This window comes from Narcine bancroftii, chromosome 4, assembly GCF_036971445.1.
Source record: "Narcine bancroftii isolate sNarBan1 chromosome 4, sNarBan1.hap1, whole genome shotgun sequence".
In the NCBI taxonomy this organism is placed as follows: domain Eukaryota; kingdom Metazoa; phylum Chordata; class Chondrichthyes; order Torpediniformes; family Narcinidae; genus Narcine; species Narcine bancroftii.
This window is the reverse complement of record NC_091472.1, coordinates 307,148,698-307,167,409: the sequence shown is the minus strand read 5'-3', so window position 1 is coordinate 307,167,409 and position 18,712 is coordinate 307,148,698. Positions and strand designations below refer to the sequence as shown.

The following is an 18,712-nucleotide window of genomic DNA, read 5'->3' as shown; positions in this document are numbered from 1 at the left end:
ACACTTTTCTGCTTGTGGTTGTTTTCTTAATTTAGTAATGTATATCCTTGCCTGAAACATTCATTTCTACTTGTCAACACATTCAAAGTGACCGCAGTTCTTGTGTCAGCATGTGTAGTTTCTGCTTGTATTGTTGAATGCCATTATACCTCATTTTAGTACCTACAATTTCTTGAAGCTTTTTCATCAGTTGTAGACTTCATCAAGCAACTCACCCAGCCACATTGTTACCACATCTGTAATATCTCTCATGGCCAGTTCTAAGGTAACTAATAGAGGCCACCTGCTGTACACACTGTGAAATTCCACTATAACATAACCATATTTTGTTTCTAAATGCAGTTTTTTTTTGTTGAAACTACTTGATATGTAATAACTGTAAATTTATACAGCAATAAACATTGTTTTTATTATTTTGTTTGAATTTTCTTGAATTAAATGCTAGGTCTCCTCTTGAAGTAGTCTTAGTTTTAAGATTATTCCAGAAAACTGGATCAGAGGTTAAGATGTTAACAATCGATGTCAAATAATTAAATAGCGCAGAGCCAGAATGATATTCCAACTGATATTTTGGCTCTTCATTGTTAACATTGGTCAATTTAACATTCAAGTGAAATTATATCTCCTTTCCAAGACTTAAAATGGTTGAAGAAATTAGAACTAGAACTCAGTAAAAGCAGCCACATTTGCTTTCCTCAAGATGCATCTTCTGCCCAAAAGTCAATTTTAAATGGAAAATACAACTTGGGTAGAAGCTAAATTTAATTCTCATCTTCCCAAATCAAAGAATAATGACCAATGATAGAACCAAGAGAAGACCTAGTACTTTCTTTGACAATTCTAAGAACAATGTCACCATTATAATTATTGGCTTAGCAATTTCAGTAAAATGTAGCCCACTCTGGACAGTATACATACAAGACAAATCAAAAGGTACTGGAGAAATACTTTGTATTACCGAACTCACAGCAATAAGGTCATGTTATTCTTTAAAGAGATAGCACTTCCAAGAACACATTTTATGACTGATTATTTCCATCAGCTTTTGATTTCACACCATGACACCCCATTATTCTAAACCTTGATGAGCTTGCTGCACACTTCAAGAAGGCCTTTCATCTAGATACGTAGACTTGCATTAATTTTTCTGCATCTTGGTTATTTGCAAGAGAAGAACTAAATCGCCACTTTGTTCAAATGAATGCCATTTTCTCCCAAAGAGTTTTGTGGATTCTTTTTTTTGAGGAAAAGGACATGAGTGTTTTCCTCAATCAAGTGAAATGCATTTCTTTGAAATGTGGCCAGCATGCTGGGGCGCCCGTTGGACAACATGAGTTGTTGCTTTCTTTATTTTGTCAGTCATGATCCAATATCATGATTAATATTTTGTCTTTTGTTACACTCAGATTACAAAGTGCAAAGCATAGATAGTCAGAGCATAACTGCTGGAAAAGCTGTAGCGGAATCCATCGTTTCAAAGACTTTTGAAGTATCAGAAATGCACATGGAATCTCCTATGGCCTCAAAGCTTACAAAGGAAATCAATGTACAGCAAGAGTGCTCATACAATCTGCAAATGTTTGAAAGTGTCTCCGTGATTTCGTCCAGCAAGAGCGTCTCTTCTGGAAGCTGGGAAGAACAACAAAAAGTTAGCAAAATTGAAGCGATCGGAAGTGGCTCTCAAATTGCGCCAAAGGTCCTGCAAGATATGGAAGGCGTCACAGTTACATTAGATGAGACAGCATCTCTAAAATGTCAAATTGTAGCATTCCCAAGACCTGAAATTATGTGGTATAAGGAAGATCAAGAAGTTGTGGAAGATGAAAGAATAAAAATTCTTATTGTAACAGAAACTGAAGCTTTAACTTCATCTGTGATCGTTGTTCAAAATATTCGTGAAGAGGACAAAGGAATTTATAGCTGTAAAGCTGTGAATCCTCACGGTGAGGCGAAATGTGAAGCGAAAGTAACTATTGCTCCAGCCAAACCTGCCATTGAAGTTCCCATGATTCTGCTTGAACTTAGCGATTTAAGAGTTAAAGTTGGTCAGATGGCGCTGTTCGTATGTTCTTTTAGTGGAGACAACTATTCAGAGATTATCTGGAGTCATGGTAGCAGCAAACTGGAAGAATCTGGAAGACTGAAGATATCTCAGAAAGGAAATATCATGTCTCTTACAATCCTCAATGTGAACATAGAAGATCAGGGACAGTATAGCTGTACTGCAAAAAATGAAGGTGGAGAAATGAAGACTACTGCCGTACTTATAGTAGAAGGTGGTTGTTTATAATTTTATTTAAAGACAACATCCTGATTCATCTACTTCATTGTTTCTTTCCCAAACTAAGTTTAGTATCTGTTTAAGCAGATCCTCAATTTGCCTATTAATAGTAATGTTTTGTTTAAGATGTTAGCTAGTGATTCATTCAAACTTTAACATTAGACATTTCATCACACTAGTCTGCATGAATTATTGAAAACCTTACTTCGGGCTGTTGTATATTTTTCAAATATTAAATTTGCTGAAATTGCTAAATCACTTAACACTTATCCTAATTTTATTCTTGCATAGCTGAAGAAACAAAACCCCAAACAGGTGCTAAAATTCCCACTGATAGCAGTTCAGATATCTCTAACATTGAACAAAGGCCTCATATCATGCCTGATAGCAAATCAGAAGTCCCAAAGAAGCCATCAAGCTCACCACCTTCTTCAACCAAAGGATTAACTAGAACACAAAAACAAAGGAGCCGAGACTATTATCCTGATGTCGTGCCCAGTGGCGAATTAATAGACGTTGGAGCCATAGCACCAGTATTCTTAGAAAAGTTGCCTCCAGAAATCATTATACAAGACGGAGAAGATGTTTTGCTGTTTTGCATTGTAAAGGGTCTACCTTCACCTTGCGTCCTTTGGCTGTGCAACCAAAGCATAGTTGAAGAGTCTTCATTGTGTTCCATAAAGCATGATGGGTTGCTATGCAGTTTAAAGTTACAGAAAGTCAGCCAGAATCACAGTGGTACTTACACATGCAAAGCACTTAATTCTGCTGGAGAAACAGCGTGCAACACTCTACTTAGCGTGACAGGTTGGCAATTGCATGCTTTGATCCTTCCTCATGTGGCTCTATCATGCATCTCAGCACAGTTCATGGAAAGAATCTTTGTGGAATCATCTTGATTCGCTATGGATTATTGCACTTTTTACATAAAAATGGATTAGGCATGTGAGGCATGTTTGATGCTTTGTTACAGTTTGATAATATATACTGAAAATCACGATCAACGGATATCTTTTTTATTTTTATGCATGTTGTTTTGTATATTTTCTCATTTTCTTTTTTTTTGCAGTTGTATTTACAGATTGGAAAATCAATGTTATATTTCTGAAATTGTATTTAATTTCATCCATTTTCTTTTACTGTAGAAAAAATGATTCAAGACAAGATTGAACAGCAGATTGGAATGGAAGTGAGAGGTAACATTTTTATTATGAGTTGAAATGCTTTGATCCAACTATTTCCATCAACTTTTGTCAATCCTTTAAGTTATTCACTGGCATGAAATGTCCGAATTGCAAGTCATTTGTACTTTCATTGTGGCTTAAAAATCCTTTAACATCATTATTTATTTTGCAGGCACCTTTATACCTGACAATTTTTATTCACCATTAATTGAGCTGAATTTCAGTGTAGAATTCCTTATTTTTAAATTGTTACACAAGTGGCATACACGGGTTTAACTGATTATGTAGGACACAGTGAGAAGCATTTGAATATACCATCAACAATTCAATATTTAATCTCGGAATCCTAAAAGTGTACATATTAATATTTAATTTCTTGCTTCACTCAGAGTTCTATACTTCCAAATTCCACTGAGCTCAGAAATAATAGTTGAACCTCCTATTTTAGGATATTTTAGACAGTGTTTTGTTGAAGGATATTTGTCGAGAATGTTATCCGTTTGTGTACTTTCTTTCATTTACATGACATCACTCGACTCTCATCTATTTACACTGGCTTGCAGAGAGCAGTATGTGTCCATGTATGCTGGATTTTTTTTGCATAACTTAAGTTAGCGACTGTATTAGTTCGAATAAACGCCTTCTCATGAAATTTATGAAGTACAAAATAATTGATTTCTATCTATATTAAAATTCAAATTGATATTAATCAAACTGACTGAGAATTGTATCTGCAACAAAAGGAGTAGAAAGGGCGTTTATTCTGCTGTCTGCAAGTCAGGTAAGAATTTATAATAATCTAGATGCCCCCAAATCTTTACAGATACAGATTTTACTTTTTTAAAAAAAAAACACCAATTCTGTCATGCGATCACTTTGCTTTTTTCAAAATACATATTCTAATATGATTTTTGACAAGAAATCACTGCAGTCTGAAGAAAGAACAAAGAACGAGCGATTTTCCTGCTCAGAATCTTTAAACAGAAAATGGTCTTGCGTTTATTCGAACAAATATGGTGAGTGAATTTTTATAGTAATTGTGGAAAAAAGCTAATGCATAAAGTTTTCCATTTCATGTTTCAGATTTGTATCAAACTCATTTCTTAAAATGTTACGAACGGGTTTCTAAGAAACCATTCAATTTACTTTTCTTTTTTCTGCAGGATTATTTTTTGATGATGGGAGAGAATGTTTGGAAAATAGAGAAAGACTGCGGAATGCATTTTCTGACGCTGAAGATTATTTAGATCAGGGTCTTGTTTCTGCTAAACGTTGTGCAAGCAGAACATCTTCTGTAGGTTCATGGTCCGAAAATTTTAAGCCATCTTTTACAGAAAATTTGAAATTCAAATCTGTAATGGAAGGAGAGCAAGCTTCTTTTAAATGCAAAATTGTTGCCAGCCCAGCCCCAAAGGTTGCATGGTTTCATAACAACAGACCTCTTTGTCAAGATTTAAGAAAGGTTATTAAAACAGAAAGCACAATGCACATTCATAGTTCAAGTTTGAAAATCACTAATGTTGAAGAGAAGGATTCTGGGAGCTACAAGATCTTTGCAATAAACTCTGAGGGATCTGCAGAATCAGCTGCATCTTTACTCATTGCACTTAAAGAGGAGAAAGATGAAAACTATCTTAACTTTGTGAAAAGATCAGCGCTGGCTCACAGAAGTGTAGACTCGCTAGTTCAAAAGCGGAATGCAAGACTTAAAGTTGATCTCAGACATGTTGGGTCTCCCTTTGATAAGGAATGTGAGGTTAAAGGAGCTTCACAAATGAAGTCAAGTTCTAGAAGTAGACTGATGCGTACAATGTATTTTGAAAGGACATTCACAGCAAAGAAAAATGAGGATCTTGCTGTTAAAGACTTTGCAGCAACGACCAGGTTAAGTGGGACAATTCTTGATAAAGATAGCTTGATTGATGAAGACATTAAAATTAAACTGCATCTTTTACGTGAGGCTAAAAGAAAAAAGAGACTTTCTCTTGCACTCTCTGAAGCTTCATTCGACCTGGATACCTCATCTGAAGATAATTACCATCACACTTTCTTAGACAGAGCACGCAGCCGAAGTGTGGGAGATCTTGATTGCACGAATTATGAACAGATGCGGTTTCCTGGTGAATACTTCCAGAAGGAGCCTCCTGCCATGGAGACTGGATCAAAAAGTACTCCTGAAGAAAATGTAATTGAAGAATCTTCCAGAATAAAATCCACAAAGTTTTTAAAAGAACAATTCTTGACAGGTGATTATTCCCAAGAAACGGCAGAGTCACGTGAAAATCAGTGTCGTTTGGAAGTGCAGGAACCTGGCGAATGTTCTTCTTGGGATAAGTATAATACGATAAAGGAGGCAAAGAGTGAACATTGTGAAGAGCCACATCTTGCTTCTGATCAACAGTTTGGAGGATTTATTAGTGTACAGAAGATTTTGCAGAAGGATTTACAGTCAAAAGGAGCCGGAGAGACATTGGGTACTTTCACAACTAGAACTACAACAAAAAAGACAGCTGGAAAAGCACAGTTTTCAAATGCTGTTGAGAGTGTAGAAATCCCACTGAAGGAAAAAGAGTTTTCAACACTAATAAAACAATCTCAGGTGGACATAAAAGTATCTCAAAATCAATACAAGTTGATGCAAAATAATGACATACCTTCTGACCAGAAGACTCAAAGTTTGATAAGTTCATGGAACTCACTTTCAAGGAAAACTGAACGCAGTCATTCAATGTCTGACCACTCTAGTGCTACAGAGAAATATGTATTTAGTTTTACCGAAAAGCAAGTCATAACAAGAGACGACACACAGAAGGTTATTCCTTCTCCATTCCTCAAGAAAAGCATCTCAGACTCTATCTCTGCACCTTTGAATGCTAATTTGCCTGGAAGCATCTTAAAACGGATGTCTGGATTTGAATGTGGAACTGTGGACCACACCAAATCAGAAGACAGAGAAAATGAAGCAAACAATGTCATTAAAATAAATGAAAGAGTAGTGCAATATGAAGAGGCAATTAAAAATGATAGCCAGACACAGTTGCCTTCTACTTTATCAGATAAAAAAGAAACTCTGTGTGTTATCAGTTCTTTGATTAAAGACACACCAGAAGATGTAAAACGCATTCCATATAAAACTGTGGAGGTAAACTCTGAAATATTTGTGGATGCATTGCCTGAAAGATATATTGGAAAACAAAATGAGTTATTAGTTCAGAAGGCTGAAGCTCATGAAATATCTGATCAGTCTCCATCAGAGATAACTGATATGAGCAAAATCAATCCGAAAGAAACCCTGCATGAAGAAGAGGTTACGGATTCTATTCCTGTACTGATGAATTCTCCTTCGACTGCAAAGAGAAAAAAGGCATCAGCTTTGTTCAGACCAGCGATAAAACAATTTCCATTGGAAATAAAACAGGCCCCAAAGGAATCTGAGGTTTATGAAGAAGATAAGCCAGCATCTGAAAGAAATTATGGAAATTTTGTGGAGAAAGACTGCACATCAGCAAGATCGGAAGATAACCACGAAATCCAAATGATTGAACAGTCCAAGTTAGCAGTAAAACCAATAGATGTTATCAGTGTGCCTGAAGTCAGTCAAAGTGAACAATGTAAAGGCAAGGTTAAAAATTTCACTTTAATTTTGGGACCTTCTACATGCAAAAACAAGGAAAGCTTCCCAGCTGTCAGTTCACTCTTGAAAGAAAGAGCAGCTGAAATGAAAGAACCTCCATATAAATCTGTGGTTGATGAAGGTGATAAGGTACCACCTGATCAATTTGCTGGTGGTTTTCTTTGTGAAATTAAAGAACCTGCAACAGAAAAATCTGAAGAGATCCTTGGAACAGCCAATATTTGCACACCAGTAGAGGTGATTAACGTTTCTACTACTTACCAGAAAGGACCACCATCTGAAGACCAAATTAAAAGCACAATCCAAACAATAAAATTGTCTTCACTTGATAGAAAAGATGCACCAACCGCTCTAAGTACATCTGGACCTATGGAAGAACACGGGGCAACACATGTGCAGCAATGTGAAATTTTGGTTCAAGCACAAAAGCCCTTTTTGCCAGGGAAACTGGATGAAAATCATAAAATGTACTTTCAATCCATTAAAGCGGGAAAGAAAACTCTGGAGATTTATGAAGGTGAAATCAGACAAAAAGAAAGTGAATCTGAAGCAAGAGTTTTGAATTCCACATGGATGGCAAAGATTTCCCCTTCATCAGATGAAAAAGAAACTTCAGTTTACACAAGTTCATTGGAAAAACAGTTGTCAGTGGACACAAGTGGTTCTCCTTGCAACTTTAAATTTAAGGAAGATCTTTTGAAAGGTTTTGAAAGTCTTACCAATGAAGCACAAGCGGAGAAGCCGGAGGATGACAAAGTAATCACTGGTCATTCGGCATTCAGTGAGAGGGCAATGATTAACACATCTGGAATTGAGCAGAAGGAGGGTGAATGGGAAGTTCAATCCCCTTCTCAAACTGTGAGACATAGACAAACAAGTAGGCCTTCTTCCTTAAAAGAAAAAGAGCAGGCCTTTGATTTATTCAGTTCATTAATGAAAGAAGCACCAGCGGAAAAGCATCATTATAAATGTAAAACACTGAGAGAATCTTCAAAACCAGAGACTCCTTCCAAAAAATTCAACAAACCCTGTCCACCAGAATTTTTTCACCACATTTCAAATCCTAAAATTAAGCAAGGAGCTACCTGTGTGCTTGAATGCCAATATTACGGGTACCCACTGCCTACTGCAACTTGGTACAAGGACGAGCATCCAATTCCACAAAATAAGGGTTACGATATTTACTCCACAGAAGGCAAATCCTTGTTGCACATTAGCAACACATGCAAAGAACATGAAGGCATTTATGCATGTGTAATACTCAATGAAAATGGTTCTGCAAAAACATCTTGTGTCCTTACAATGCAAGGTAAAATTCAGCATGCTTTAGCTTGTAATTATTTTCTTAAATTATATTGCAATAACATAGTTGAAAATGGTAATTGATAACTTTTTTTTTTTCATTTTCCAGATCCTGGACTGTTTGAAGAATCTTTGGAAACATTTAATATGTGTGTGACAGAAACACTCAATAACTATACCGAAAAAGATGATCAGGACTATCGGGTTGAAAAGGAAGTTGAATCTTATTTTTCACCAGTTCCAGTCGTAAAGTCTACCCTGCAAATACCAAAAATCGCAGTACCCCAACTACATCCGATCGGTTCATCTGTTCTTTCATCTCCTGTTCAAATTAAAATAACTGCTCCAACTCCAATACCAGTGCAAGATGAAGAAGGGAGGGAGTTGCTTCATAGGGACGAGGTTGATTTAACTCTAGAACCTTCCTCTCAATCTACAAAACATACATTTAAATTTTCTTTTGATGAGATTTGTGAACCTCCACAAGTTTTAAAGGAGTTAGATAAGATTTATTGTACATTGGGAGAAACCGTGATGTTTGAATGTCTAATTTCTGGTAATCCCAAACCTATTGTTACATGGATTCAAAATGACAGAGTTTTAACTTGTGATATGAGCAAGTACCAATTTAAAGAGAGTGGAGGAACATATCGGTTATATATTAATGGGGTCTCAGAATCTGATATAGGAAACTATAAATGTGTTGCTAAAAATAAAGACGGGGAAGCACAGAGTTCATCCAACCTCGTAATAGAACCTGTAGTGCACAGTTTCATTTACCATTTGAAAGATATTGAGTCACCTGATGAAGAAACAGAAACCTCTACGAGTCCTTTTTTACATAATCTAAATAAAATGGACCATGGTGAAGATATTGAGAAGCAATGTCAGAAAGAAAACAGGACTACTTCTCTCTCATTTGATGTGAAAGAAAATCCAATTCGTGTTATTTCTAATGTTGGTCCTTTTCTGTCTTTAAAAGAAGAGGACGGTGATATTGCATTAGACTCATTGGGTTCTTTAGATAATAAAAGTTTAAGTAACAATTCACGTATAAAAGAGAAAAATAATAAAATAGTTACAGAATCAGGGCCATTTGCTGAATTTCCAAATAAACAACCATCTTTAGATAGAATGATCAAAGACACAGATGAGACAGGAGAGGATTTGCCGGAAATAATAGAAGAGACATATTCTATCAGCCAATATTTACGCTCTCTTGAGAAAAACCACAAGTTTCCTGAAGTTCGGAAGATGGATGAAGCAACAGAATTAAAAGATAACAAGTCTGTATTTTCAGGAGAAATATATGAAGATGGTTTGTTTTCAGAAAGCAGAATTACGCAAATACTTGAAAGTAATAAAGGGGAAACAGAAAAAAGTAAGTCAGAAGTGGAGCTAAGTAACTCAAAATTTCAGAAAAACGGTTGTAATATTAGTGTGAATTCAGTAGAAGTAATTTCCAAGGACGAGGCAAGTGGAAATGTTTCTGTGGCACAGTATCCCCAAACTGTAAGGCAGGAGGAAGCACAAGTTCAAGTTCAGGTAAGCAATGAAGTACTTCAACCTGATGAATTTGGAATAACTTCAATGGAAGTTGAAGAAGTAACATTTTCTGCTGTATATGACTACTATAATCAGAATGAAGAGTGGACACGGTCCCTTTCCCCTGAATCTGAAATGTCAATTGAAATTAGTAGTACAGTTAGTGATGAAGTAGCCGAAAATGAAAGATTTCATACACCACCCTTGGCTTCTGAAAATTTTAGATCTGCTGCATCTGTAGAATCATTTCATACCCCACCTCAATCACCTGGCTATGTGACTCCCGAAGAAAGATTGCCTTCACTTAATGCTGTAAGTAGATCTCCTCCTGGTACTTTACTGGAGAGATTTTACACACCACCGGAGTATTTTAAATCTCCGGTAGATGAGGGAATTGAAACAACACCTATTGAATGTGCAAATCAAACGACTGAAGAGTCAAGATCAGAGATATTTTCTACTCCTCCACAGGAAGTGGAAGCAAAAGGAAGTGAAATGCCCCCTGCATTTATTAGATCCCTTTCCAGAAAAACGATTCTTGAGGGAGACTCACTAACATTTATTGCAGAAGTAATTGGTTATCCAATTCCAGATGTTAAGTGGTCGAGAAGAAAATCACCATTAGAGCCAAATCACAAAATTAGACTAGAAAGGGAAGGAAATCTGTGTATCTTAGAGGTTCATAACATCCAAAGAGAAGATGCAGGGGAGTATATTTGCAATGCTGTCAACCTTTTGGGAGAAGCTAAGAGTATTGCTCAGGTGAATGTTTTGGCACAAGACACCAGGCGAGTTGCATTGCCACCACCTGTAACTCATCAGCATGTAATAGAGTTTGATGTTCAGCAAGAACAAGCATCAAGATCTCCTTCACCTCAAGAAATTCTTTTGGAAGTTGAACTTGATGAGCATGAAGTGAAAGAATTTGAAAAGCAGATAAAAATTATTACAATTCCTGAATTCACCCCCGACAATAAAAACATGATCATCTCACTAGATGTTCTTCCTGGGATATTTGCTGATGAACAGAATATGGACTTAACAGCAAGAGAAAATGAAGACGTGAAAATTGATTTAGAAGTCACTGAAATGCCCCCACAGTTTATTAGCCACATTTGTAATCTTGAGATTCCAGAAAACAAGGACGCAGTGTTTGAATGCTCGGTGACAGGAATCCCTTCTCCAGAAATAATGTGGTTCAAAGATGATTTACGTATAACAGTGGATGGCAGGAAGTATATTAGAAAAGATGGTTGTAATCAAAGTCTTAAAATAACCAATGTCTGTCCTTCTGACAATGGCACCTATAGTTGCAAAATAGTAAATAGTGTTGGAGAAACGACTTGTAAGGCTCATCTTGCAGTAACAAATTCAAGCCCGGCGCTAACTAAAGCAAGTGGAGGAGCTGCAGGAGTTTTATCACTAGGTGGTGCTCAAGAATGTTTCCAGGAATTAGACGTTGTTCGTGATTCTTTGCTCGGTGATCATCAGTGTTCAGAATTTGAGGTTGAGTTTGAATTTGACCAAGGTGGAGATGATTCCCAGAAATCATTGAAACTTGTTGCTGTTACAGAGAAAGGGAATCAGGAAAAAGACGAGGAATGTGTGAATATCAATTTTGATGTGTTTGCTGAATCGGCTAAAGATGAGACTATTCAGTTTAGAGCAGAGGCTTCTGAAACATGCTCGTTTGACTTTCAAGTGACAGAAATTTCACCCAAGTTTGTGATTAATCTTCTTGACTGCAATGCAATTATCGGGACGACTGCATCTTTTCACTGCGTTGTGACTGGTACTCCAAAACCGTGTGTAATTTGGTATTGGAATGATAAAATACTTGAAGGTGCCAGCTATATCGCTGGGGAAAAAGAGTCTGGGGAACATCATTTAAACATTGTCAATGTAACGGAAAGTGATGCTGGAGTCTATAAGTGCAAAGCTTTCAATAAAGCTGGGGATGCTGTCACAGCTGGAGTTTTGAAAGTATTTTGTGCATAGAAAATCTTTGAAGGCACTTTACATACTTGGAATGATGGAGAAACTTGAAGTTCAGTTATGTTTTAGATATATGGCATATTTCATGCTCTATGGCTCATTTCAAACATGAACATTAAATTGATCTTTATGATAAGAATTATTCTTGAAATTACTGAGCAGATTTTGAAAAATGTATCGGTTTTACTCTGGAATTATATAATCAGTAACAAAGCTTATATTTAAATATTTGAAGTATTATCTGAAGAATACCTGGTGTGAAAATAGTGAACATATTAAATTAAGAACATGAAAAGACTAGGTACGATTAAGGCTGGTTGTTGAAAAATATTGCGAACTCAATGTATTTGACATTAAGCAGCTAAAGCATTAATAATACATCTCGAAACAGTGATAGTTTTGCATTTGGTCGCACCGAAGGTCAGTTCTGTTGAATTACAAAATATTTTAACGTAAAATTTAACTCAATTTTCATCTTCTATGAACTTAATATTTTTTCGAATGCATATTGTATATTCTTAATTAGATGTAACTTTATCCTATTTGATAGTGTGATTTCCATTCAAAAACCCTTTTGGAAAAATATAACATTTCCATCAGTCCAAATTCCGTTTCCCTTGGGCCAGACATTTGCTTCTGCATAAAACTATAGACAGTTCTCAGCTTCCAAACGTGCAGATATTCATTTCAGCAGATATTTGCATTCAAAGGAACATTTTACATTATCAGGTGTGGTCTTTCTAAAAAAATAATTAAATTCGTGTACTTTATCTCCTGCAAAAGTTAGTTAAAATATTGACATCTTATCAATGGTTCAAACTGCAAGTGATTCATTTTGTTAGTATAACTGAAAACGTTAATTTTTAACTACTTGAGAACAATTATTTTTGCTGGCAAAATATTACATAGCTGAGATATAGCTGGAAAGTCCCACAAAAAATACATTGTGCTGAAGAATTTTCCTTTTTATTTGACAGAAAAATAAATTTCATAGTCCTATTTGATGATTAGTTAGAGAATCATTTATTAAATAATAGTTTTGCTTTAGTGTTGTAAGTAAATTATGAAGTCCAGCACCCAAATTGCTGAAACTCACCTCCACCTGGTTCTCACTTTCTACTTCATATTTAATGCCATGGTCTATTTCAAGACAGCAAAGCAAACTGATGAGGTTGATAGACGTTATGCCTGAACTTGGGTAATCTAAATTGAGGTGGCATCATCTCTAGGTTGGAATCAGATGTTTCAAAATCGAGTATGGAAAGACCAATACTTTAATAGAAATTTGGAATCCTCATCTACGAATGACAAGTGCTGTTCTGTTGGTTATTGAGTTTACATGTAATATTGATAGATTTTTTTTGTTGTGGGAAGGTATTAGTAACAATGGGAGTTTGATCTCATTGAATGGCAGAGCAGATTTAAGTGGCTAATGGGTTCATTCCAGTTCCTATATGCTAATGTTTTTAAAAGAAAATGTATGATTTGGGAAATATTTCAAGTTAAAACCTAAAAATTGTGGTTAGTTGTGAAAGCAGGCGATTACTTAATATGACATTCTTCTAACGCTATTTTAATTATTTTTATTTTTATTTTATTAGTGCTATTTATTTTAACTGGTCTAATGCATAAAATATTTTACAGAGGAATACCTGAAAACATGTTAAATACTCATCTCTAATACCATTAACAGCTGCAAAATAATTTAAATTTGGAAAGGTGTCATCTGATAACTTTGAGCAACGTGAAAGCATCCTCTCCAAATATTGTGTGATGCAATACAGCACGGTAACAGGCCATTTCGGCCCATGAGTCCGTGTCATCCAACTTACATCCAATTAACCGACACACCCAGTATGTTTCAAACGGTGGGAGGAAACCGGAGCCCCCGAGGAAAACCCATGCAAATACGGGGAAGCATATACAAACCGCATACCAGACACCATGGGATTCGAACCCCCGTCCTGATCACTGGCACTGTAAAGGCATTGCACTAACCGCTAGGCCAACTGTGCCACCTCTGTAAAGAGAAGCATAAACCAAAGGATTGGGATAAATGGGTCCAATGCAGGATACTATCAAATGAAGTCTGAGTTGGTCACAGTTCTTGCATGAATTAAAACCGAATATTGCATGTGCCTAAACAAGCTTTTAAATGACATCTCTGGATGTTTGATGTTGCTTAAGTATCATCCCACTGTTATCTATTCTTGTCTCCATTTGTCTTCCCTCCTCTTTCTCAGCAAAAATAGAAAATAATCTAAGCTTGAAAATGTAGAGTCCATTTGATTCTACTTCACTTTCCTATCCTAACCATTGAAGAAGTGCATTTATCTTTCTGATTGAAACATGATATTTGTAATGGAAACCTACATTTTTTTTTAAAAAGCATGTCCATTTGAACAAAATTGTGCCCTAGGCAACATGTTTAAATTTAGTTCATTAAATGGATTACTTTAATATATTTGTTAACTTTCGGGCGAGGTTTTAGAGATTGTTCAGGGTGAAAAATGTAAAATGTTTGGACACAGTTCTTGCTGCATGTTTGTACTTTTGGAAGAAGTTTTGGATAGAGTTTAGGAGGCTCTGAGAATTATTACTGAAATGAATTATTACTCTGGCAGTCCGGCAGTGAGGGTTTATATTTTATGAGGGCTGCAGATGATTTCAGAGTTTAAATGAAAATCCACTCTTCAATGAGTTTGCAAATAATCAAATTTTACCTGCATACTTGAGTCAGATGTTTGCTTAGTGTTTTAATATTTACTTTGTAATCTGTTAAATTGAATTGTATTATTTTATTTTCACGTGCACCAAAATACAGTGAAAACTTTGTGCGTTATCTGGACAGTCCAATTCGTACAGGATGTAGTGCAAACATAACATATAAATAAGGCAACTGCGTAGGGAGAGATGTTACTGTGGTCAAATAGTACAGGATATAAAGTACTAAAGTAGAGTGCATGGCAATAGTACAGTTATAAAAGTGCAGTGAGATTATCTTTAGTCAGTGTGAGATCTATTCATGATTCTGATAACAGTAGGAAAGAAACTATACTTGAATCTCGGGGTTGAGCTCTCAAGCACATGTATCTTTTGCCTGCATGAAGTTGGGGGTGGGGGGAGGGTAGAGAGATAAGATGAATCGTCAAATGTTTTAGCAGCTCTTCTAAGACAGCAGGAGGTGTAGACAGAATCAGTGGAGGAGAGATAGTTATTGTGATGGCCTGAGCTGTTTGACTATTCGCTGCAGTTTCCTGCCATCTTGGGCAGACCAATTCCGGTACCAAGTTGTTCCAAGTCTGGACATGATACTTTCCATGGAAACACGCCAAAATTTTCTCAGGCTTCTGTAAAAGTACAGCCTTTGGTCTGCTTTTTTTGGTTGTAACATTGTTAATGCTATATACTCTCCACCTCAGAATTGTGGGCAGGTGTCCCTCTCTCTTTCCAGAAATCAATGATCAACTTCTTAGTTGTGCTGATATTGAGGGAAAGGTTGTTATCCTGACACCATGCCACCAGATTCCCTATTTTTCTTCCTGTATTCTATCTCATTGTGTTTGAGACCTGGTCTATGACGTTGTCATCTGCAAACTTGTAGACCGAGTTAGAGCAGTGTTTAGTCACACATTCATGAGTACACAGGCTCATAGTGAGGAGCTGAGTGCAGAGATTTACATTAGAGCTTTAGTGTTCGGAATTAGTATGGAGAAGATGTCACCAACCCTCGCTGTTTGCGGTCTACAGGTTCGGAATTTGAGGATCCAGTTGCAAAGGGAGCATTAATTGCCTGTCTTTTAGGACATCTTGAGAAGAGTATTTTGGGACTATGTTGTTGAAGGCAGAGTTGTTGTTTACAAATAGTAATTGAACATAGATGTCTATGTTGCCCATTGTGATACACTGTGGTGACAGTAAGCAGACACAAGATTCAAAAGACTGAGAAACAGACTTTATTCTACTTAGTCTTCTGCTGTAGTTAGCTGCAACTCCTTGTGACGGATCTCAAGGGGCCGGGTGTGGCTCATTCCCATGCGGATGATTGACAGCTGACCAGGTGGGACTGGATCCATTCAGGTCGGCTGATTGACAGCCGGCTAGGTGTGGTCTGTCCTCTGGTGATCTTCCTGCAGGTACACAGGTCACCCCCTGCAGTCGGCTAGTGGTGTATCACCACACCCATGATAGAGAGCAGAGAAAAGGAGATGACATGTTCCAAGAACCTATTGTGATGGTAGGAAAATTGAGGTGGATCAAGGCTGGCTGAGATGCTGGAGTTAATGTGACCCTTGACTCTCCTTCATAATGATGTACGACTGCATCACCAGGCAATAATTGAGGCGCATCGTCTTGCTTTTCTTTGGTACTAATATAATAGTAGACTTCCTAAAGCAGGTGAGAACATGAACTTGTAGCAGAGATACATTAAAGATGTCAGTGAATAATGCAACTAGCTGTTTGTACAAGTTCTAAGGACATTGCTATGGACTCTGTCTAGATCTGGCATGTTTTGTGGTTCACTCTCTATTCTGATGTCTGTGGTATTGACCTTGGGTGCAGATACTCCTGATTTTGTTTTGTTGCCCAAGATAGCTTGCATACCTTGCCCCAATTATCAAATGCCTGTAATTTGGCCTGGTTTGCCTCTTGACATCCCGGATGGCCTTTTGGAGGCAATACATGATTATGACCTCCAATATTTAAATTTACAAATAATTTTACATTTAAAGTGGTTATTTTATTGCAATAAGTCCACTTTGTCTAAACTGTGTAAATTGTTTGAAATTTTATAAAGAATGTTTTAATAGTTTGAATTCTGCACTGGCCAGTTTGTTGAAATGACAAAATAAGAAAAAATCTTATTTGGATGATATAAACATGAATATTTTAATATTCAAGAGTCAATATGTTTCTGCTGGGAATCTCAGTATGACAATCTAGTTTGCGTGAAAGCATGTATTGTTTCCTTGTTTTCTCTGCAATATTTGACAATGAGTATAAAGATGAGTACAAGATTACATTTGTACCACTGAGAAGAAATGTTTAATATGCCATTGTACAAGTTCAAAATGTCTCTTTTTTTTTGTTATATACGTGAATGTATGTACAGACAACTTGGTTCTGCTTTTATATAAATATACAGTTGGTATGCAAGATATATTTTTTTTTATATTCCACCTCTCTATAAGGCAACATCTTGTACTAGGTTGCGTTTACACTGGTGGTCACAGATCCCTCTGCTATTACTAGTGTTCCAAGGCTTTGAATGTTTGTAAATATATTGATTGCAGGCCAGCATAGTTGATATAAACCTGCACTTAACTAATGCCTATACAATCATATGGAACTAAATTAAATTTAGACATAATAGCACAGTAACAGGCCATTTCAGCCCACGAGCCATCCAATTAAGCCATAGGCCCTGGTACATTTTGAATGTTGGGAGGAAATCGGAGCCCCCGGGGAAAATCTGTGCAGACCCAGGGAGAACGTACCAGGATTCAAATCCTGGTCCCTATCGCTGTAACAGTGCTGCACTAACCCCTACACTAACCATGCCACCCCAACGCCACCGTGCTGCCTCAACCGTTGGCTCTTTGCTTTTCCTGCCACTTAGAAATACTGAAGTGAATTTAAACATTGCTGCCCAGTTCTGAGAAGTTAACATCATAAATCAGAGATTCATCGCTGCATTTGGTTGTTTTCATGATACTAAAATTACAGTATTGATCTTTCTGTAACCAAGGTAAATATAACAATACATTGCCTCTTAATGTAACTTAATCAAATTTGATTGATTGAAAAATATGTACATCAGTGATGGAATAAAGCTTAAATTAGAAATTACTCTCTAGTCTTATGAACATTTGTAGCATGCAGTAGTATATTTCTGTGGAGGAATAATGCTCTCTGCCCTGATTGCTCTGAAGTGTGATTCTAGATTTACAAGATGCCCATTGCTACTAACAAGTCTTTTTTACTCACTTTGAATAATTCATGGAAATATGGACATTTATTCACAAATAATTACTCTGAAGGCACACATTTATATCGATGAATCTAAAACAAACTTAATTTGATGTTTTTTAAACGACTTGGATGTTATTAAAATTGACTTTAGACATAATGAAATGAAATTGATCTAATTCTGTCCACAATTATAAACCCTACGACATATCTAGATTGAAGATAAATATTTAATGAAGGCAGAGAAATTTAACTTTTTGAAGTAAAATGAGAACAAAATGACAGATTCGTAATTCTGACGATGTTTTATTTTGTTTCCAGTATTTACAAGCACTCACAATCAATGAATTTTCTAAATTTAGCCCTCTTGTTCCTCTATAATCCATCATTGCTGAGGATGGAAGATTTCCGCACAACTGAACTTCATATGCCTGACAAAACATTTGAACTCAGGGCAGAAACTCCAGCTCCTTCAAACATTTTGGAGCTTAAAACTGAGGCTAAGCCTTTAAAATCTGTTTCAGTATTCATTCCAACATATTTCTAGTGTGGAGCAGTTGTGGAAGATGTCGCTAAATTCTCTGTCACTATTAATGGATTCCCAGAACCCTCTTTTCAGTTGTTATTACAATAGTAAAAATATGACTCCTTCATCAAATTAAAAGCTAAAGGAGAATGTAGGTGTACAGCTACTAATGTACTTGGAGAGACCTTATTAAGTGCATAGCTGATAATCAAATCAAAGGAAGGGCTGGGAGGGTTTAGGAAATCAGCTGCAAAGCCTCCAGTAGGGAAAATGCC

At 36.5% G+C, this 18,712-nt stretch overlaps 1 protein-coding gene across 1 annotated transcript in view; it reads left to right on the top strand.

Moving 5' to 3' along the window:
* Positions 1 to 18,712, top strand: part of LOC138762481 (titin-like) — a 383,050-nt gene that overhangs the window by 68,460 nt on the left and 295,878 nt on the right. Inside the window, 5 exon segments of the mRNA XM_069936233.1 lie at positions 1,407 to 2,276; positions 2,573 to 3,088; positions 3,427 to 3,477; positions 4,629 to 8,408; positions 8,511 to 11,929. Coding sequence (XP_069792334.1) covers positions 1,407 to 2,276; positions 2,573 to 3,088; positions 3,427 to 3,477; positions 4,629 to 8,408; positions 8,511 to 11,929 — 8,636 coding nt within the window.